We start from the raw sequence: 22,421 nt of genomic DNA on the forward strand, positions 1-22,421 counted from the left end.
TCCAATGTTTACTGAGATCAACTGAGAATTTTGTTTTTGTATTTAGAAATAGAATTGTATGGTTTTAAGAAAATATTTGTATAGTTTTCAGGAGTACCTGCATGATTTTTAAATAAGGAATGCCAAGATCAATATTATTTATTTAAATTTTTATTAATAAAAACTCATTACAACTATGATTTACAATGTTAATAAAATATATATAATGTGATGGTCATTTATCTATTCAGTATGTTCTTCAAAATGTTCCGAATTATCTTCTTCTGATTTAAATACTAATATTTGCTTGTAATGAACAATCCTTAAATGTCTTTCAAAGTTAGATCGCTTAAAGTTGACATATTTTCCTTCATGAGTCAGCTGTAATCGGAGCTTTTTAGTACACATTGGACATTTTACTTCCCAAATGTTGGTTTGAATTTTGACAATATCAATATGTTCCAAATCAAATCGATTAAGTAAGTCTGTTGGAACTATGACTTCACAGCTTTGACGAACTAAATCTTTCCATTTTTCCATTAATCCTTCTTCAGTTTCTGGATAATTTTTCTGTATCTTTGGTCTTCGACGGCCTGGAGTTCCAACACGGCCATGTCCTATTTGCATTTGTAGAAACTCTTCTGTGTACATATGTTTAGGTTTCTTTGAGTTTTTCATTTCCATTGAACGATTCATGCTTCCTTGTGAGTGATGTTCATAGTCAGAAATCTCAAAACATTGCTCATACGTTCCAGCTTCCGTTTTAACGAGCTGTTCTGCTGAATAAATACTATTACTGGGATCAATATCCTCGGCTGATATCTCTTGATATTCAACAATTTCTCCTTCATCATCGACATATTCTTGGTCAATAAATTGACTTCCATCATCTTCTTCAGTCTCATAAATGTACTGTATCTGTTCATTTGTCTCTGGTGATGCTATTTCCTGCATGTCACATCTACTTCCAATACTATCATATTTTATACGTTTTGGTTGTGGCGATTCAAGCAAATGTTCCTCATCATTATCTTCCCGTGAATATCCGTGTTCTTCGCCTGGTTGCTTCTGTCTAACAATCAGTTCTGTCTGTTCTCGTTTAAGGTCTGGAATCTTTACAGTCGCATATGTTGCATTATTAAAGTCATCAATTTGAGTCTTTTGAAGTTCATTGCATAAATTGATGATTAAATTCTTATGTCCAAGCTTCAATCTGAACTTTTCCATTGACTGATTATTTGCTCTTAGTTCTTCCTGAAATTTTATTTTTAAATGATCACTATCATCTAATTCCGCAATACCAATGATTGATTCCTCAAGTGCTTGAAAGAAATATTGCTTATCATCCCATTGTATGCCTTTTAATGCCAGATATGTATCAAATCCATTAAATTCAAGGATCATTCGAATCAGCTTTGGAATCTCGCCGTAAATCCTCTCGATTTTGTACCAGAAAACTGATGACGGATCCATTTGTACCTGTAAACATTTTTAACTTATTAGACACTGTTTTTCTTTGGATGAATAGGATAGATGGATTAAGAGATGCTCAAAATGAGACGCAAATTTTAAATATGATGCAAACCTTGGAGCGTATAACTAAACTCATTTTTTTAATGTAACTTCGATAGAACAGTAAATTTTACTCAGTTCTATCACTTATTTAGATTAATTAAATGCTTCGTGTTTATGTAAATATCTTTAAAAATTCTTTAAAATTGAATTTGGTGAAAAATAAACAAAACATAGCAGACTGAATTTAAATTTTTCGTAACCGTTACGCTATTTAAATTGTGAACGGTCGGTATGCATCTCTGAATGATGGAAATTAGGTACCTAATAATTTCATAAACTTATTTAATTTAGATGCGAGGCAAATAGGTAGATGAAAAAAGGAATTGTATTGTTCTATTAGGAATTTGTACTGTTTTGACGAGGATTTGTAGGATTTTTGAGCATAATTTGTATTGTTTTCGAGCATAGTTTGAATTTTCATAGCCTTTTTAGGTTATGTTCAACTTTTTGTATACCCTTACATAAAATTCCCGATACTTGGTCATCATCCGCAACTTTCTTTGTCCAGACCTTATGTTTTATTGTATTACACTATTTTTTATGCTCCTAGGATTAAAAACTACTTATTTTTGTCAAATTCAGAATTGTGAATTCCCGTCCGATTTTGAGGTTAGACAATAACTAACATATTGTTATTTATGTTTAAAGCGTAGGCTTCATACCTAAATATATTTCAGGAACTAGACCAAAACATTTATTACCTGTACAGGCAGACAAATATGTTCATATAAAAGGCAGTTCTTCCAAAAATAAGTGCTAAAAACAAAATTCTGAAATCATGGGAAAGAAAAAAGTTAAATTAAATGAAAATGACTTAAAGAACACTCTCAGCTCACAGAAAAGGCCAAAGCCACCAAAAACAGTGCTGATTAACAACGTCACCGACTATTGGCCGGCATTAAATGAGCAACAAGTGACTAAATTACAGGAAAATTTAGAAAGGTACGAAAAACATCCAGCAATGTCAACAAATCCCTAACTTGCTTATTATTTCAGCTACACAAGCGACAAATCAAATGAGAAAAACATCTCAATAGGATTAGAATCAACTCTGAGGAATGTCAAGAATAGATTAGTCAAGATTCTCTTTATTTCGGACGAAATATCTCCTCAATGGTTTGGAAAGCATCTAATAGCCATGAGTCTAACAAAAAATCCAAGAACAAAAATTTTGATTGTACCAAAATTAAAGGAAGTGACTAAAAAGCTGTTAAATGTTTCATCAATTGTTTGGTGTATCAAAAAGGAAGTCAGTTCCTTTAATGAATTTTATAGCAGTCTTAACATACACAAGGAACTTTTAAGGTACTATTACACAGTTAGACCTAATAAGGATGGGTCAATCCCTAGAAAAAAGAAAGTCAAGGAAGAGAAGGATGTTCCAATCGTTTACCTCAAAAAGTCATCAAATCCAGTTCCAGCATTTAACCCGACAACAGATAAAATGGAATTTGAGGATTCGCTGGACTTTATTTCCTTAGCGAAGTACGATGATCATGCATTAGTGAATAAAAAGTCACCATTCCCATCATACCGGCCACTGAAAGTCAAGAAAATTATTGGAAATAAAGAAAGAAAGCCAAAAACTTCATGATAATAAAAGAATTTTATTCTGAATAAGTTCAAACATGATAATTAATAAATTTTAAGGAAATTAATGTGCTGGATTTTCAGTATAGACAGTCACACTCTTGCCATTGACCTCTTTGTTCGTAAATTTGCTAAATGGATAGGTTTTATTGAGAAGTTCAGGCTGAATTTTGCTATTTTCACTTTTAGTGATGAACAATGTCTTGCCGGATAAATCTTTAGTCACCCTGTCCACTTGCTTATTATTCGTTGTCACGCTGTAGTTAGTTCCATAAATTCCAAAAACTCCTTCAACTTCCTTCTTGAGCTGTTCTAATGTCATCAAATTACCATTGAAATCAACAAGATTGAAGGTCGCTGAACGTCTCGTACTGTCCTCAACATATCGTACCTCAATGTCATCAGATAATGCAATATTAATCCAAGGCAATGTAGGCATTGATCGTTCAGTAGTTGAAGTGATTTTCAGCCTCAATTGAACATCCTTAATTTCTTGTGTTTCTTCAATCAAAACTTCACGTTTATCAGCAGCTGCATCATGCTGAACAATTTTCGATTTGATGACATTTTCAATGAAACTTTGATGACTTTTGGCAATTCTGTGAATGTCACTATTGGCTGCCACTTCATATGTAATGATGACTTGATCTGTTGGAATCAATTTTGCCTTCTTTTTCAGCTTCTGAACTCGATTGATGATTTCTCTGGCAATTCCTTCATCAAGAAGCTCCTGATTTGGCTTCATATTGAGCAAGACAAGTACATCATTGTCACTATGTGCTTCATAGTCATTTCCACTTTCAGCCATTTCACCACCAAATTGATAAATAATGCGAACTTCATTTAGTTCCAATTTATGTCCAGCAACTTCGAAATATCCACGTTTAAGTTGTTCCTGAATTTCATTATCTTGGAGTTCCTTCAACTTTTGAGCAACAACCTTTGCATCTCCTTTAAGACGAATTCCAAGCAATTTATGATCAGGTTCAGCACGAATAGTTACACCGTACTTTTTCTTATCTTGACTCAATACAATTGAACGGACATTCAATTCACTTGTTATGAATTCCTGTAATGAATTGATGTCGTCAAGATATTCTTGTGTCTGATGAATGATAACAACTTCCGTTAATGGATATTTAATTGGAACGGTACGACGATCACGCATAACACGTCCTAATTCAACTACAGCTTGCATTCTTGTTACTGCTCGTTCAATATTGACATTAATTGCTGACATGTTTGGCTGTGGCATCATGTCGTAGTGTACACTTCCATTTCCTGCATTATCATTTAAGATGCGCAATCTTTGGAACATGTATTCAGTCAGGAATGGCGTAAATGGTGCCATCATTTTGACCATAGCAACAAGGACATCATAAAGTGTATCCAATGCAAAATGACAATCCTTAAGTCCACTTTCACCCTTCAAACGGCGACGATTCATTCTTACGTACCAATTTGTCAACTGATCAATGAATTTTGTTAAACGTGGAACGACTGTGTACAGTCTGTAAGCCTTCATTTCACGTGAAACGAAATCAAGCAATGATTCCTTGAAACTTGTAATCCAAACATCCATAACATTGTCATTCTTATCGCCTTGATGACGTTTTAGGTCAAATTTATAAACAATTCCTTCTTCCTTCTCTAAACGATCAATATTTTGGAATAAGAAGCGATAAGCATTAAACCATGGAAGGAAAACATCCTTAATAATGTCACGAACACCTTCTTCCTTAAATTTCAAATTCTCAGCACGTACGACCGGTGAATTAATTAAATATAGACGAATGGCATCAGCTCCATACTTATCAATTAACAACATTGGATCTGGATAATTTTGCTTTCTTTTTGACATCTTTTGTCCATCAGCAGCAAGTACAAGACCGTTAGCAATTAAATTCTTAAATGGTGGCTTGTCAAAAAGAGCAGTGGAAATGACAAGAAGTGTGTAGAACCAACCACGAGTCTGGTCAATACCTTCAGCAATAAAATCAGCTGGGAAATTGTTGATGAAATCTTGTGAATTCTCGAATGGATAATGTTGTTGAGCGTAGGGCATAGAACCCGATTCAAACCAACAATCAAAGACTTCAGGTACACGTCTTAATGGAGGATTTCCAGGTATTTTTGATGGAATTTCAATTGGATCGACAGTTTCACGATGTAAATCTGTGACTTTAACACCAGATAATCTCTCGAGTTCTTCAATAGATCCAATGCAAACAACTTCGTCACCTGATGGTGACATCCAGAGAGGAATTGGTGTTCCCCAGTAGCGATTACGACTTATAGCCCTAAAAAGAGTAAAAAGAAATTTAACGGTTTTGTAAATATTGAATATTCAACGGTTTTGTAAGATTTGAAATTCAAATTTAAAATGTCAGTTAAATAATAATCAAAAACTCACCAATCTCTAGCTTCCTTCAACCAGTTTCCAAATCTCTTCTCCTTAACATAATCAGGAACCCAGTACGTTTGTGCACAGCTTGCAAGTAAATTTTTAGTCATGTGTTCAACACGAACGAACCATGAAGGAACAGCTTTATAAATTAAAGGAGTATCTGATCTCCAACAGAATGGATAACTGTGAACATGAGTTCCAGATCTGACTAAACGTCCTTTTTCTTTCAAGACTTTCATGATGTTCTTATCAGCATCCTTCACATATTGTCCCTCAAAGTCAGGAACTTCTTTTGTGAAACGACCATTTGCATCTAAAGGACATATAATTTCCTGATCACGTTTGATGACATTGTGATTTAAACAGACACGGTAATCGTCTTCTCCAAAGTACGGTGCTTGATGTACAATACCACTACCAGATCCTTCAGTAACGTAATTGTCACAAAGAACTCTAAATGCTACATTTTCATATTTCTTGAAATAATCAAATGGTGGATCATAACGAAGTCCTTTCAATTTAGATCCTGGAAATTTGTCAAGCACTTCAACAGCATCAGCACTTTTAAATACAAAGTCAAGTCGACATTCCATAATAATGTATATATGTCCAGTTGCCTTTTCCTTCAATTTTATATAAATAAAATCAGGATTAACACAGCAAGCCATATTCGATGGCAATGTCCATGGTGTTGTTGTCCATACAATCAATGCAGCTTTATCTTTGTCATCAATAAGAGGCATAGACACAAAAACCATTGGATCTTGTACATCCTTATAATTCTGACCAGATTCAAAGTTTGAAAGTGGTGTTGTACATGCTGTCGAGTAAGGCATGACTTTGACTCCTTGATATACCATTCCTTTAACATAAAGTTGCTTAAAAACCCACCAAACAGATTCCATAAACCAGGGATAAAGTGTTTTGTAGTCATTGCGGAAATCTGAAAAATTACAAATGATGTCATTAGATTAATATGTCAATATTTAGGTAAATAAAGTGATCGCGTCAGCAAAATACTAAATTACTTGGTCAGAAAGTTGATTTTAAGTCCTAAAACAAAAATAAATCCTGTGGATTAATATTAAATCAGATAGATTCATTGATGATCCAAGGATTTACCATCCTATTTCAAGATCCAGTAACAGCACTAATTGTATTATTTAACGAATGATTCATACCTATCCATCGACCTAATCTGCCAACAATTTTCTCCCAATCATTTGCATATCTCATCACAATTTTTCTACATTCATTGTTGTAAGCAGCAATTCCCATTTTTTGGACATCTTCTGGTCCTTTAATTCCTAATGTCTTGTCGATTTCAAATTCAACTGGCAGTCCATGACAATCCCAGCCGAATCGTCGCTCTACATGATAGCCTTGTTGATGAGCATATCTTGTAACAATATCTTTAATGGTTCCAGCCAATATGTGGCCATAATGAGGAAGTCCAGTTGCGAAAGGAGGTCCATCGTAGAAAGTATATCTAGTTATGAAAAATAAGCACAATATTGCATCATAAAAGGTTATGAATTTACGGCAATTCTTACCTTGGCTTTCCTTTTGACTGTTTTAAGCAGTTCTCAAAGACTTTCTCTTCATTCCAATATTTCAGGATGTTCTCTTCCTCTTTTGAGAAATTTATATGCTCAGGAATACGTTCTAAGTCAGCTTTTGTTAAATTTAGTGACATGTCTAAATCTTACAGAACTTTTCAGTTCAGTTCCTTGATGCAAAATAAGGCAAGCCGACACGAGAATCTGAAAGAAAATGGAACAAATAGTCATGTATATATGTTGTGTATTATGAAGGGGTTTGGTATCTCATGGATTTTGTGAATTATTTAGTTAATTTCAAATGTAAACAAAATTTAACGGACTTTTGAGATTTAAATTTTGGAGTATTGTCTAGTAAATTCAGAAAAATTCAATTTTGTCAATTTAAGACATTTAAACAGCTTTTGGCTAATGAATTCTTATGTTGTCACATGAACAAGATACTAATTTGAACTTTAACTTACTTTAACTGTTGTTTTAAGCAATATTTCACTCGATTTTTATTAATTTTTATATTTTTGTACACGTTTTTGTGTTTACATTTGGTTTGAAACTCTACAATTTTCTTTCAAAACCACACAACAGTTTCTATAATTCAAAGTCAAAAGGTTCGTTGAAATTTTCAAAACAATTCAAGTAACCTGAGAAAATTTGTAGTGTTCTATAGCACAAAATTGTACTGGATCTTTTGAAATTCGTTCCTTGCAGCAAACTAAGGCACAGAACTAAAAGGAAAGTGAACCAGAAATACATGAAAGATGGACCGACAGTTTCATATTCATCGAATGTAAAAGAGATGGAGCGATGTTTCATATTCAGAGAGAAAAAAATTCATAAAAAAAACTTAAGCGATAAAAATTAAAAAAATTAGTTTTAACAAGGAATAAGTGACAATTTAACTACATTTTATGTTTTATTTAATTGACAACGTATTGTGGAATAGTGTATGATAGAAATAATAGGTAAGCATTATCAATTTAGGTGTTAAAAGTGTGTTTAAATATTTAGTTTTTCGGCCTGCCTTCCATATTTGGCGTTATTCATATATTAGGTGTTGTCTAAGAACATTCGTGAAATTTTTCATTATTTATGCTTTAATTATCACCATTAAATGTTCATTTCAATAGAAAATATTGTGATATCATACGATAAATTGACGTATATAACGATTCAATTGAGTAACTTCCGAGAAATTCCAATATGAGTCATTCGGGCATTATCAGAGCATAAAACAAAGTTCACAAGTAGTTTTTCCAATACCTAAATGATAAATCATTCCTTATAATATGCACATATATGATTCATTTCAGTATTTTGTGGAATTTTTAAACATTTATTTTTTATATTCTATACGTGAACACTTTAAAAAGTTTTATCTACAAAATATACAAATATATTTCTTGCTTAAAATATATTTATGTGCCAGTAATAATAGTCTAAAATAGATGAATTTAGTGCTGTACGCTCAATCTTCTTCATATTCATACATTTCGATTTTTTGTTTTACACGGATTTTCATTATGGGATGAGTTAATGACTTCAATTTGTCTGAGAAAGTGTCTAGACTCAGCCTATAAGGTGTGGATTAAATTGCACATGCTATTGTTTGTCTTGTGTTGTTTGTTTATCTCCTATTTATTGGTGAATTAAACTATTTCTTAATTATTGCCACCCAGAACCCTACAATTCCGTTCTTAGTCATTGAAACATTTCAAATGTTTTTGGAATTTTCAAAATCTGAAAACCCGTTAACCTGTCAAAAATGCTAATTAATCATAAAATGCGTCCCTAATTCAACACATTATCAAAAGACAAGCACAACAACTTGTTCCTCACATCTTCTTTTGTCTCTCTCTCGATATTCTTCTTTTTATTTAGTGGCTGAATACATGTATTAATGTAAAAAAAAAAGTGAAGAAAAAATCTAAATTTTTCATTCTTCTTGTTATTATATTTTATTTTTTTCAGGATCCCTATAGTGCAAGCCGCCACATACATTTTTCATTCTCGCAGTGCCACATTTTTTGACGACAAAACAACAAGAAATTTTATTACAACAACAACAAATAAACGTTTAATAATATTATAGCTCTTCTCTCTTTGACAACCTATACTCTAATTAATTAATATTTGTGTATAAGCATATAAATCAAATTTTTTTCTTAAGAAAAATGGAAGCAATTGCAAAGCATGATTTTAATGCAACCGCTGAGGATGAATTAAGTTTCCGTAAACAGCAAGTATTGAAGATCCTTAATATGGAGGACGATATGAATTGGTATCGAGCCGAACTAGATGGAAAAGAAGGTTTAATTCCAAGTAATTATATAGAAATGAAAAATCATGATTGGTATTATGGTCGAATCACGAGAGGTATGTATCACTTCCGTCAACAACTTATTTCACATTCTATAAAAAATTTTCTTATTCCTTTTTTTTTATTTTCATCTCTCAAATTTATTATTTGTAGCTGATGCCGAGAAACTTCTGTCCAATAAACATGATGGTGCATTTTTGATTCGTATCAGTGAATCAAGTCCTGGAGATTTCTCTCTATCAGTTAAATGCTCGGATGGCGTACAACATTTCAAAGTGTTGCGCGATAATCAAGGAAAATTCTTTTTATGGGTCGTTAAGTTTAATTCTCTTAATGAATTAGTTGAATATCATCGTACAGCATCAGTGTCACGTTCACAGGATGTTAAATTGCGCGATATGGTCCCCGAGGAGATATTAGTGCAAGCATTATACGACTTTACAGCACAAGAAAGTGGTGAACTTGATTTTAGACGAGGCGATGTAATAACAGTAACAAATCGATCTGAAGAGCACTGGTGGACAGGTGAAATTGGTTCACGTAAAGGACTCTTTCCAGCGATTTATGTCACACCATACCGTTCTAACACATAAGATCCATGATGCATTTATTTCCATTCGACCCTTTATTTTGCCCTTGATATTAATACTGTATTTCTATGACATAATTGATAACACCAATAATCAACCAGCATCATCTAAAAAAGAAACTAAATTAACGACAACAACAACAAAAAATGTTATTGAAAAAAATATAAAAAAAAAAACAGTTTTTTGCATTAAAACAAAAAAAAAGTGAAGTGAAATAGAAGCGCGCGTGAGAGAGAGAGAAACAATAATTTTTTTATATTATACTGAAAAAAAACAACAATGAATAATACCAAACAATGCAATTTCCTCTGTATAAAAAAAGAGATATCGGGTATTTCATCATTTTAAATCATGGAATTAAATTATCGACATGAGACTCAATTCCAATAATTTTTATTATATTATTTTAGTGGTAATGAGTCGAATAACAGCCGTGACCTTGAAATGGAATAAGATAAAACAAACATTGGGTCGTGTATTGCTCCCCACATTTCAAATCTCTGTATTTTAAATACATTTATAAAACATATGCGCGTGATGGAAAATGATGGATTATCTGTGTGTATTTTATTATTTCTTTTTCGGAAAAAAAATGACGTGAAAACGCAGAAAATAACAGAAACGTTTATGAGATAAAGAAAAAAGAGTGTTGGCAAGTTGACGGAGGTTGAAAATGAGCGCATTTTCGTTGAGGATTCATTCGTACAAACCAAAAGTGTTGAAAGAGTTTTTACCGGTTTTGTAAAATTCAAAAATTCTAATGGATTATGTAGAATTCAAAATTCAACGGTTTTGTAAAATTCAAAATTCAACGATTTTATAAAATTCAAAATTTAACGGCATTTTGTAGAATTTAAAATTCTAACTGATTTTATGAAATTCAAAAATTTAAAAATTAAAAAATTTAACAGATTTTGAAAAGTCAACTCAAAAGTGGCCATAATGCTCAACTTACTCATGCGAAAGTGCGCTTAGATAACCTAGCAAATCCTTAATAATCTGGTATTAATTCAGTGCAATTCTTCCATACATATACGAGACTATATGAAGCATCATAAAAAGAAATAAATGAGAAACAGGAAATTTTTTTTTTGGGGCATTAATCTTTTATAACTTATTGGGGTCAATGATCATCATTAATGAATATATTTCTTCCCTCCTTAACGACTCGATTGATATAAGATAATTTTTGATTTTTTTCTAAAGAAAAATTAAATGGAGCCATATATATTATTATATGATATAAAAAAAAACACTTTTTTGTGTAATTTTTTTAAAAATTTTATTTATTTTTAAAGAAGGTGTGTGAACACAGAGACACATTGTGGACTTATTTCTCATTTCTTGAAGGAATTTTATTATGTTATTTTTATGTCAGCCAGATGCTCGACTAATTTTCCTTCAAATCTACAAGATAATCGCAACAACTTCTTTTTTAAAAACTTTTTTTTTTTTTTGAATTGATGGAAAATTTTCAGCCTTTTGAGATCCAATTTCTGTGTGTGGGAAATTTATATTGACTGATTATATTCAATGCCAAGGGCTAATTCAATAATTATTTATCATTAGAATTCATGAATTTAGAGATGTTTTTTTTGAAAATGTCAAGGATATTTAAGAGAACATTTTGCCCTAACACACTTGAGTCTTATGAAAACTCAAATTCAAATTTGAATTGATTTACATGATTTATATTGAAGCAAACAATTTATGTGCTTGTGGGAATACTGACAGAACTCATGTGCTTGTCTGTTATTGCATTGATATTCAATGATTTTGGAAATGAATTTTAAATTTTTAACGGATTTTAAAAATTTGAATTATCGACTGTTGTTTGGCTTTGAATAACATTTGTTAGGTTCTAAGTAGCATTTGTAAGGATTTGATAATATAAATTGAACTAAAATCATACAAATGTTTAGAAAATTTGTAGGGTTTTGAAGTTCAAATTTTTAAAATCCGTTAAAAATTTAATGTTTAATAAAGAAATTCCAAAAGCATGAACAACTTAATAAAATTTATCACACTCAACACAGATTCACATGAGAAAAATTCCATTCGAAAAGAATAATTGATCAAAAGGAATTTTTAAGTTACTGAAAATTTTCCAACAATTTTCTTTCTATTTTTACACACAATATTAATTATACATGATATTTTTTTTGTGAAGCTTTCCTATGCAGTAAAAAATGGCACATAACAATTCCTAGTATGTTTTTTTATATAAACTTTTTCTATAATAATTTTCCATTAAGAAAAAAAAAAAAAAAATCAGCATCTCTGTGGCCAATTCTCCACTCTAATAAATTTATCATCGCATTCATACTTATCTACACAAACACAAACAAATATTATTATTGCTAAAATGATCAAATCTTAATCGTAAATGAAAAAAAAAGTATATTGGTAACTAAAAAAAAATTAAAAATAACCTTTAGATCATTCTCAAGTGGGTGGAATATGATGTGGTTTGATATTGGAATGGTCAATGTTATTATTTTGGAAAAACATCTGGAATGAGTTAAGATTTGTGAGAATTTTGTATTAAACTGACACGAGTAAGCAATTAAAAAAAAAATCAAAAAAATATTTCAAAATTCCACAGTTCCTACATACAGACAAGTCAATAGACAAATCAAAACATATCCATCCACTAAATCTGTTCTTTTCCACTTTCTTTCTCAAAAAAATGAAACATTTAAAAAAAAAAAATTAGAAGTTTGAGAGAAAATTTATAATTTGTAGAACTTTGATCAATAGATTGATAACCCATCAAATATATGAATAAATACCTAATTAATAATTTTAAATGAAGAGAGGAAAGTAAAAAAAAATAATAATAATAATGTTTGATACATTAAGAATATATAAAATGATGACGATGAAATGGAACATTATTGCAGTTCATTTTGTTTTTTGAATGAGCTTTTTCAATGGAACTTCTTAGAGGAATAAAAATGTGAAGTCCATTTAAAGTAGTTTGTTCCGTTCATATTTTTATTGAAAAAAAAACATTTTTAGGCATTATAAGAATAAAACGTGAAAAATGATAAACATGAAGTAAACTCATGAAAAATAAAGAAACATTTTATGGAAATATTAAGACTCTTATGGGTTTTCAATCCATTTTTCGGGGATGTATCTAAAGTAGCTTATCATAGGGACTATGAAAAAATTGGCGAGTGACGTTAGGCAAATAAGACAATTTTACTTCATAGATTTATAAAAAGTTATCCTCGGTAGTATAGTGGTGAGTATCTAGTTTACTAAAACACAATGATCTTTATTTAAAAGCCTTAAACATACAAGCATAATTTTAATGTTTTGATTTCTTAAAATCAATTTCTCCAGAATCTCCTTCGCCCTTTCTTTTTGTGATGATTTTCTGAATTTTCTGCCATTCTTGGTCAAGCTTCTGATTTTCATTCTTATTCTTTCTCGTCTTTCGACCTTCTGACATTTTCAAACCATACTGGAAAGCTGCTTTTGGCAGTGCTTCTTTAGTACTCATATATTCTGAATATTCTTCTTGTGTCTCGAAATCCCATCGTCCAATTGGACCCTTCTTATTTCCTTTGTCCATTTTAGTATAGTCTACATCATCATCTGAGTCAATTACAGCATCATCCATCTCTTCTAATCCAGGATAACATTCAGCATATCCATCAATTTCAGGAGCATTAAGTTTAGAAATAAATTGTGATGGCAATTTAGGCGGAGCTGGTGGAATCATTGTCGGTTCTTCTTCATTTGGTTTATCGAAATATGACCTTTTACTCTTACTCTTTGAACTTGAGCTTGATGATTTATGATAATCGTCCTTATCTTCATGCCTTCTTCTTTCTTTATAACTTGGTGCTTTATAGTCACCAATATTGTCATAAATTGAATCTTCTTCTTTATTTGATGTATGCTTTGATTTTGACGAAGACGATGATGATGATGGAACGGCTTTTGAAGTGCTTGGCTTGACCACCGGTTCCTCCTCAGGAAGCTTGAAAATTTCCTTATCACGCTTCTTGTTCTTCTTTTTGCCTCCTCTAAGGTATGTAAATATTTCAACTAATTTATTCACGACGATGTCATTTGTTGGACTAGCTGCATTCATTTCTGTTGCTGCTGAATATTCACTTTTAGATCGTATGATTGTCGTTGGAATATCTGTGTCCTGAATTTCATCTTCCAAGTCAATCATATAAGCCATTCTTCCAGCCATGAACATTTCATTGCGTTCAATTGTCTTTGATTTCTGCATTGCAATTAATCTTTGAATATTTTTACCCATGACCGTATTTACTTGGTTCATTTCGTCTGACTCATTCTTCTCAGCTTCCGCAATTTGCTTTTCAACTTCTTGTTCCTCGACAATTTTCTCCATTTCCGCTTCTTGGATCTTCTCTTGATGAGTTATTTCCATTCGTACTTTGTTCAACAAGGCATAATCGAGACCTTTTACTAAATGAGTATGTAACAAGTCACCACCCAAAAATTTAGATTCCTGGATCATCTTCCTTCTTCTCTCATTTGCGTCCATTAAATTATCTGGTGCCACTGCACGGTATCCACTTGTGGAACTTCTTGGATCAAAGCTCTGATCATTATTTCCTCCTTCACGACGTTCCTTTGCACGATCTCTGTACTTTTCACTTAATTGATTGAGGATATTAGCACTTTCGTCACTTTTCTTCAATTGTGCATAAAAACTCTTTTTCTTCTTTCGGGCTTCATGTTTCTCAGCGCTTTTTGGTGTTTTAGATGGTGCACTTGGAGTTGCTGATGCTGTTGATGAGGCTAAATAGAGGGAAATTAGTTAAATTAATATTTTGTTGATAATTTATTGATTTTTAATAATATTTACATTTAACACCGGATGAAATCAGTTTTCGGAAATCCTCATTAGTCAATCGTTGTGTGCCTGGTTCCTCCATTGTCAATGAATTAATTCAATTAACTTGTAAAGACGAGAAAATATGAAATTTGATGATTTTTTAGGAAATTTTCTTGTGTTTACGTTTTAGCTACTAATTTTTATTTTGCGTATTTTGGTTAGTTTCTGTCCGTTTGTCATTTTTCGAAATTAGGACGCGTTTAGTTTGAAACTCGTATAATATCAAAAATTTCCTCTTGAACCAGCTTATTTAACTAATAACTAATTTAATTATAGTGTATAGTACTCATATATACTTATAAACTCAAAAGAACCCAAAATAAACCAATTAACCAAAAACAACAAAACTCTATTTAACGGTCAAAAAATATTTAAAATTTTACTCCACAGTAAACATAACCTCAAATCAACAATATCAACACAATATATTGTAATTAAAGAAATTAAGTGAATTAGCCATGGAAGGTATAAAAGCTGCTGATCCAATATATCTAAACTTGTCGGCCGATGATCCAGAGTTGGGGACAACACAAATAGAGTCAATATGCATGAATTGCTATAAAACTGTAAGTAAAATATGATTTTTCAAAGAAAAGTTAATTTATTTAACTTATATAGGGTGTGACGAGATTGCTGTTGACTAAAATCCCATTCTACAAGGAAGTAGTGATAATGTCATTCACTTGCGATGATTGTGGATATCAAAACAATGAAATACAATCTGGATCTGAAATTAAGGAAAAGGCAATAAGAATTAAGCTCACGGTTGATGATGTTAAGGATTTAAATCGTCGTGTATGCAAAACTGATTATAGTGGAGTGAGAATAGAGGAACTGGATTTCGAGATTCCACCAAAATCACAAAAAGGTGAAATTACAACAATTGAAGGAATTATTGACCGTGTCGTAACTGGACTTTCGCAAGATCAAGAAAAAAGGAACCTAGAACATCCAGAGGCTGCTGAGCAGATCAATCAATTCATTCAAAAATTGGAGGAATTAAAGGAAGTCAAAAAGCCATTCACGATAGTTCTTGATGACATTTCTGGCGATGCTTACATTGAAAATCTTTGTGCACCACATTCCGATCCAAAACTGCACGTCTCTAACTACACTCGAAATAAGGAACAAAATCATTTGCTTGGAATTTTCGACCGTGATGAAATTGAGGATCAAAAAGAAAAAGCTGATCAGGATGAGAATAATGAGATGTTAAAACCAATTGCTGAAGGTGCATGGCCATTAGAGGAACTACATGGTGAAGTTCTTCAATTTCCAACAAATTGTCCTGAATGTGCAGCACCATGTGACACAAATATGAAACTTACAAACATCCCACATTTTAAGGAAGTTGTCATTATGGCTACAGTTTGTGAACGTTGTGGACATAAAACTAATGAAGTCAAATCTGGTGGCGGTATTGAGGAAAAAGGATTAAGAATTGAAGTCAAAATTACGTCACGTGAAGATTTCTCAAGAGATGTCCTTAAATCTGAGAATTGTCATTTAGCCATTCGAGAACTAGAAGTTGATGTTGGACCGTCTGCTTTGGGAGGCAGATTCACAACTGTTGAAGGAATTTTGACTGCTATGCGTGATCAATTGTCTGAAAATAGCGCAATGTTTAGAGATTCTGCTAGTAAAGACAGCGAAGATAGATTGGACAAGTAAGTAGCACATAGAAGACATTGTTGGCACTTAATTTAATTAATTTTTATTTCGTTTAGGTTCCTTGAAGAATTTGAAAAGGTATTGAATGGAGGAAGGGAAGTTACAATGATTTTAGACGATCCAACCGGAAATAGCTATGTGCAGGCATTATCAGATGATGGAAAGCCTGATCCCAATTTAAGAATCATCCGTTATCATCGTTCATTTGAGCAAAATGAGGAATTAGGACTTAATGACATGAAAGTTGAAGGATATGAGGAAGATAGTAACGCGGAGTAAAATTAATTTATGTAATAATTAATTTGATACAATAAAAAATAAGAACTTTATAATGTTTTCTAAAAGACATAAAGCTTTGGTGTATTTTAATTAATTTAAGTTTCTTGAAATTTATAACGATTTATTAAAATTCAAATTTTAACGTACATTTTATTTTCAAAAATTTTGATCTACATTTCACTGAAAATTTGAACAAGTAGACTTCGAGCCCAAATTTTTAGTAGATCAAATAGTTGATGGCTAAAAACTTCAAAATCGTGTTTTAAATTAGTTAATTAAGCTTTTTAAGTATAGATACATCTCTGTTTTAATAGTCAATCATGCCTGATAGCTTGGAACTTCAAGAATTTGCAGCTGAAGAAGGTAAAACTGAAATTTTACTCAAACTTTGATAAATTTTTAAATTTTCATACCCTAGAAGTGGCTTTTAAGAGCTGTGAGAACTTGCTGTTACAAGATTCTGTGCTGAATGACGATATAGTTGGTGATTTAGCAGATGAAAATGACTCTGGAGAGAATTGTCAAGAAATATCAACATGTCATGACTTGAACTGCACAGATCATAGCTTACATGAGCTTGTTGATTCTCTGTATAATTCAACTTCTCCAAATCAGAAGGCTGATTTCCTGGAAATGTCACTGGATGACATTCAATTAACTGAAGGAGATTCAAATAATATTCTTCAAATTATACCTGAAAATGTTCCTGATGACAAACTCATGCTGCTTAAAATACCTGACTATCTACAAGATTCAAACCTTTTGAATGACATTATGGGCATTGAACTTGATCAATCAATTTTGGACGAAATCGAGAAGGCTGTAAGAGAAAGTGAAGGAGCTTTTGTCTATCAATCGGATGAAATTTTAAGTACAAATAATGAAGAAGTAATTGAAATCATACGTAGACCTCCTTTACAGCTGATTCAACAAGTTATTAATTTTCCGGCAGTGAAAAATGCTCGAAATGATAAAGCAGCTGAAGATTTAAAGGCTGCTAACAAGCGCAAGCAATACTTCCAATTTCCACGCGAAGATCTTGTCGAGTTCTATAGGTAATAATTTTATTTGATGACTTATTAGTATCTATGTTCTCATTTTAATCTCTAAAACATTCCAGTGACGAAGAAAATAACATTAATTCACAAAACCAACCCATAACTGTAAACGACGACGACGGGCCATCTTCACCAAAGAAAGTGAGATTGGAAGAACCAATTATCGAGTTACCAATAATTGATGATAAGCCAACAGAAACACCAGATGAATCAACAAAAAGAGAAAACAAAAAGCCACGATTTGTCATCGAAAATTGTCCCAGATGTGATAAGAGCTTCAAGAAGCTTTCAATGCATAAATGTAGAGATCCAATAGTTAACAATGGACCGATTAAGAAGTTAAAGCCATCAGATGTTTCACTTCCATTAAAATGCGAACCATGCAAGGCATTTTTCCCTAATAAGGAAGCACTGGATAAGCATCAAGAAGACAAACATTCTCGTCTTACTTGCAAGGTCTGCAAGAAAGTAATGAAGAATATTCAAGGTCTTAAACTTCATTCAGCAAAATGTGGCATCGATATTCAGCCAGTTAAGAAGTTTGTACCAAGATACGCCAGGAACAATAAGTAGAACAACTCTTTTATGTCTTCAAAAAAATTCATTTTTTTATTAAAAATACATAAAGCATAAATTTTTTAATTAAACGAAAAAATGTGGGTCAATTGAAACCGTCTGGTCGAGCACATTTGTGCTCATTGATACAAAATATATTAATTAATTTCAATCGAAAATCAAATACAGAAAATCAAGCTATTGAATTCGTACAAAAATGATAGCAAACTTAAATTAATTAAATATTATTTTCTAAAAAAAACCTTGTTAATTATCGTATATCGTACATAAGAAAACTGCGGAGGGATAAATTTATGAGATTTATGTTAAATTTGTAACAGAAAATTTATGTAAAACTAAAAACTACGAATATATAAAAAACTCATTCATACTGTACAATAAATTGTTTCTTGCATTATCGGTCTAGTCAATTTAAAAAAGAAGATTCTTAAAAAATGAGAAGTTAAGTAATAATATTCGACGTGCTGATAAAAATGTGTAAACTGACGTAAATATGTCATTTAAGATTTTTTTCTTGAGATTCTAAACATGTTCAGGGCTGAGAATAATTATATTGATCGTCTACTACTGATTTCATTACCTTATATATAAATTATTGTGTGTTAACCCTGATCTTATACGATTAAGTATTGGGGATTAAAGTTGATTGAACTCATGGAATTTGGAAGATTATTTAGAGATTAATCTGCTTTAAAAAATATGATAATTGGTCATTTTGAGTTGAATTTGTGTTTGAAAGCCATACAAATGTTTTGTTCATTGAGAAATAATTTCCTAGAACCATACAATTGCAAATGTGATGTCATTTAAAATGATCTTAATAATTAAATCCCTACAAAAGTTCATATTGTGTGAAAACCATACAAATGCATATGAGTTGTATAAAACCTTACAACACATTTGTCAATCGAAAACCATACAACAGCAATCTGAACTGAAAATCAAAACAGATTCAAATTCATAATAACCGTTAAATTCATCACATCCAACCAATTTTAATCCCATGAATAATTATAGGCAATATTAGAGGTCTTAAAAGGCCAAATTTCATTGACTTGTCAGACAAAATTTCATAAATTTTGCGAACCTCAATAAAGCAGTGTTGTCCAAACCCGTTCATTGACTTACGTATTGAGCAATTTTATGCACACTTAATTTACTTTGTTAAATTTCCCTAAAATTTGTTTCATCCAATTCTATCACGGTTAATGAACTAATTTTTTATGTCTTGACAACACTGCATTATGGTCAAAAAAAAAAAATTCACACACATTATTCACATTTACTCCATGTCCACTTCCTCTTTGGCACTCATAAATAGCTTTTGCATTTTTATCGTGAAATTATCGATTTTATCTTGAAAACTCTTTGGCTTATTTTTCCATGCAACACCAGCTATATAAAATGGAATACCCATAAGGGTTATTAAACATCCCATACCAGCTTCACCTGGTACTTGATATATTGGTACGAGAATTAAAAATATACAAATAATCACAAATGTGATTGGAACAATAATATTGACTTTAATAGGACGTGGCATATCGGGTTGCTTATAACGGAACCATAAAACACCAGTTACACTAAGCATAATGAAGAATGTCTCAACAACACTCGAATATGTGATAAGGACATAAACATCACCAATAAATAAGTACAAAAGACTCAATAAGCACAGAAAAACTAATGATGGTGTCGGTGTAAATCGCTTAACATTAATAAAACTAAGTAATTCAGGCATATGCTTATTTCTAGCAGCAACAAAACACATTCTGGAACTTGTCATGATATGTACGGAAAGTCCACCAAAAGCCGATATTGCAACCATAATTGGAATTATCCATGATCCATATTGAAGGACTTTATCACCAAATGTTACAGCAATTGCATTACTTGCAATCATTTCTTGTGGTGTAAGTACAGCGAGATATGCGACATTAGCCAGCACGTAAATGACTGTGACTAATGGTAAACTAATGTAAATTGCGCGAGGTAGATTCTTGTAAGGATCACGTAGTTCCTCTGTCATAAAATTGAGGTAGTTCCATCCAGCATATGAAAATATACCAGAATAAAAAGCAACGGCCAATTTTCCTGGATCCGTCTCTGAATTCTCAAATGCATTATCAAAATTCTCTGTGTGACCTAATGCCATGTAAGTAATACCGACAATGATGATTGTCACGAGTGCAGCAATTTTCGTGAACATAATTATATTTTGCATTTTTGTTGTTGCCTTAACATTGTAGGAATTGAGGAATGTCAATCCGATTATTGTGGCTGCTGCCAATAATTGAGACGCTAGTTCGGGCACCTTACATTCACCGTAGTAGAATGGCTGCAGTACATAATTTGCAAATGTAAGGGACATAATTGCATTCGTTGCCGGTACAAAAATCACTGTCGCATCCCATATGTAAAGAAAACTTGGCAAGTCGCCAAAAGCCTCATTTATGTACATGTAATCGCCACCACTTTTAGGAATACAGCAACCTTGATTTGTGGAATCAATTAAAATAAATTAATATTAACTTTTATTAATTGAAATGTATTGAGAACATTCACATATGATGCAGGACTGGTTTTTAGTTCAGAAGCCGGTAAAAATTTGAATTTTTGAAATTTGAGTACAATTTAAAATTTTGAAAGCCGTTAAATTTTGAAACATTAATTTTGAATTTTAGAAAACCGTTAAACTTTGAGTTTTAGGAAACCGGTAAATTTTAAAATTTTGAAAAACGTTAAATTTTGAACTTTAAAAAACCACTAAATTGCCATCATTTGTGAATGCATCCTTGCTCTACTCACCTAATTCAGCATAACATAATGCTCCAATCATCGATAACAATCCACATAATGTCCAAATCACTAACGATGTACCCGGCGCATTGACCTCCTGAATCACTCCCTGTAAAAGAAATGAAAATGCATTTTTTATTTTTAAAAATATTGTCATACGAGGAACAAAGAGTCACAATATAATTACTTTTGGTGATATAAAAATACCGGATCCGAAAATAATTCCCAAAATGATTGCACATCCTTCCAGTAGACCAAGTTCCTTCTTCATCTTAACACGCTCCTTCGGCTCATCATCATTTGGTATTGCTGGAATTCCTTTAACACTATCGTTTGGCGACATGAGCTCCATAACTGTCTCGGTTGGACTGTTTAATTCTAAAATGCCAGGCATCACTTATAACTACTGTGGGAAGTTGAACAATTAATTAATTTGTTGTAAATTAAATAAGTAAATTTGTCAATTAAAAGTTTTTTTTTTAAAAAAGCGTGAAATTCTACTTATGACAAAATATTGATATTGCCTACTTTCAAATTATTGTTCTTGACACGAATTTATTTTATTTGACAATTCTATTATGATATCAACGGTTATGTCTGATTTGTTAAATTATTTCCATTTAAGATCTAAAAGATATTTCCTAAACAGTTTCACACTTATGAATGATGAAATTTTCACATGGACTTAAATCAACACACTTTTTTCTTGAGAATGAGAAAAGAAGGGGGATAGTTACGCAAAGTACAATGTTTTGATATAAATGTATAAAGTTTATGCTGCATTTGAGATATATCTATACATTTCTAAAGCGTTTTCTAACGGTTTTTGAATGTTGCAGTCACGTGGACGATGTTTTATGTTTAACGGATTTTTTCGATTTGAATTTTCTACTCAAAAATTAGTAAATTTGAATACTTTTTAGACGTTAAAAATTAAAATCCAAAAAAATTAAAAATTCGTTTCTAAAATTCTACTTTAAAATTTTTAGACCATCCTTGACCACTTTAATCACAATATAAACTCAGTTCTACTATCTAAATCAATGAGAAACCACCGAAATTCCTGAAAATCCAAATTGCATCTTTTTCACTCAGTCAGACAAAAAACAACAATACCATTTTTATAGAAAAAA

At 31.7% G+C, this 22,421-nt stretch overlaps 7 protein-coding genes and 1 long non-coding RNA gene across 8 annotated transcripts; 4 read left to right on the forward strand and 4 right to left on the reverse strand.

The window, feature by feature from the left end:
• Positions 1 to 174: 174 nt before the first annotated feature.
• On the reverse strand, positions 175 to 1,713 carry LOC139093840 (uncharacterized). The gene is made up of 2 exons (XM_070644690.1): positions 1,565 to 1,713; positions 175 to 1,458 (listed from the first exon to the last, which is right to left on the reverse strand). Exons 1-2 carry the CDS (start codon positions 1,586 to 1,588, stop codon positions 223 to 225), a joined length of 1,260 nt encoding a protein of 419 aa, XP_070500791.1. The 5' UTR covers positions 1,589 to 1,713; the 3' UTR covers positions 175 to 222.
• A 504-nt stretch (positions 1,714 to 2,217) lies between these two features.
• On the forward strand, positions 2,218 to 3,181 carry LOC139093834 (uncharacterized). Its single transcript, XR_011544734.1, has 2 exons — positions 2,218 to 2,496; positions 2,551 to 3,181. It is a non-coding gene; the product is annotated as an uncharacterized lncRNA (long non-coding RNA).
• Positions 3,142 to 7,301, reverse strand: IleRS (Isoleucyl-tRNA synthetase). The gene is made up of 4 exons (XM_070644676.1): positions 7,105 to 7,301; positions 6,733 to 7,040; positions 5,558 to 6,494; positions 3,142 to 5,444 (listed from the first exon to the last, which is right to left on the reverse strand). The coding sequence occupies exons 1-4, from the start codon at positions 7,245 to 7,247 to the stop codon at positions 3,209 to 3,211; spliced, it is 3,624 nt and encodes a 1,207-aa protein (XP_070500777.1). The 5' UTR covers positions 7,248 to 7,301; the 3' UTR covers positions 3,142 to 3,208.
• Positions 7,302 to 7,915: 614 nt separating this feature from the next.
• drk (growth factor receptor-bound protein 2 drk) lies at positions 7,916 to 13,120 on the forward strand. Its single transcript, XM_070644675.1, has 3 exons — positions 7,916 to 8,072; positions 9,079 to 9,483; positions 9,581 to 13,120. Exons 2-3 carry the CDS (start codon positions 9,282 to 9,284, stop codon positions 10,018 to 10,020), a joined length of 642 nt encoding a protein of 213 aa, XP_070500776.1. The 5' UTR covers positions 7,916 to 8,072; positions 9,079 to 9,281; the 3' UTR covers positions 10,021 to 13,120.
• A 28-nt stretch (positions 13,121 to 13,148) lies between these two features.
• Positions 13,149 to 16,928, forward strand: Zpr1 (zinc finger protein Zpr1). The gene is made up of 4 exons (XM_070644674.1): positions 13,149 to 13,267; positions 15,296 to 15,471; positions 15,524 to 16,572; positions 16,633 to 16,928. The coding sequence occupies exons 2-4, from the start codon at positions 15,364 to 15,366 to the stop codon at positions 16,853 to 16,855; spliced, it is 1,380 nt and encodes a 459-aa protein (XP_070500775.1). The 5' UTR covers positions 13,149 to 13,267; positions 15,296 to 15,363; the 3' UTR covers positions 16,856 to 16,928.
• Positions 13,263 to 15,035, reverse strand: beag (IC cytokine homolog beag). The gene is made up of 2 exons (XM_070644672.1): positions 14,876 to 15,035; positions 13,263 to 14,808 (listed from the first exon to the last, which is right to left on the reverse strand). The coding sequence occupies exons 1-2, from the start codon at positions 14,943 to 14,945 to the stop codon at positions 13,334 to 13,336; spliced, it is 1,545 nt and encodes a 514-aa protein (XP_070500773.1). The 5' UTR covers positions 14,946 to 15,035; the 3' UTR covers positions 13,263 to 13,333.
• Positions 16,929 to 17,081: 153 nt separating the features above from the next.
• LOC139093848 (uncharacterized) lies at positions 17,082 to 18,779 on the forward strand. The gene is made up of 3 exons (XM_070644700.1): positions 17,082 to 17,218; positions 17,274 to 17,910; positions 17,976 to 18,779. Exons 1-3 carry the CDS (start codon positions 17,176 to 17,178, stop codon positions 18,484 to 18,486), a joined length of 1,191 nt encoding a protein of 396 aa, XP_070500801.1. The 5' UTR covers positions 17,082 to 17,175; the 3' UTR covers positions 18,487 to 18,779.
• On the reverse strand, positions 18,501 to 22,001 carry gb (solute carrier family 7 member genderblind). The gene is made up of 4 exons (XM_070644699.1): positions 21,817 to 22,001; positions 21,476 to 21,694; positions 21,298 to 21,397; positions 18,501 to 20,982 (listed from the first exon to the last, which is right to left on the reverse strand). Exons 2-4 carry the CDS (start codon positions 21,680 to 21,682, stop codon positions 19,772 to 19,774), a joined length of 1,518 nt encoding a protein of 505 aa, XP_070500800.1. The 5' UTR covers positions 21,683 to 21,694; positions 21,817 to 22,001; the 3' UTR covers positions 18,501 to 19,771.
• Between the last annotated feature and the right edge of the window lie 420 nt (positions 22,002 to 22,421).

The sequence above is a fragment of the Chironomus tepperi genome, unplaced genomic scaffold (genome assembly GCF_022539635.2).
Source record: "Chironomus tepperi strain 1889 unplaced genomic scaffold, CSIRO-AGI_Ctep_v1 contig_343, whole genome shotgun sequence".
In the NCBI taxonomy this organism is placed as follows: Eukaryota; Metazoa; Arthropoda; class Insecta; order Diptera; family Chironomidae; genus Chironomus; species Chironomus tepperi.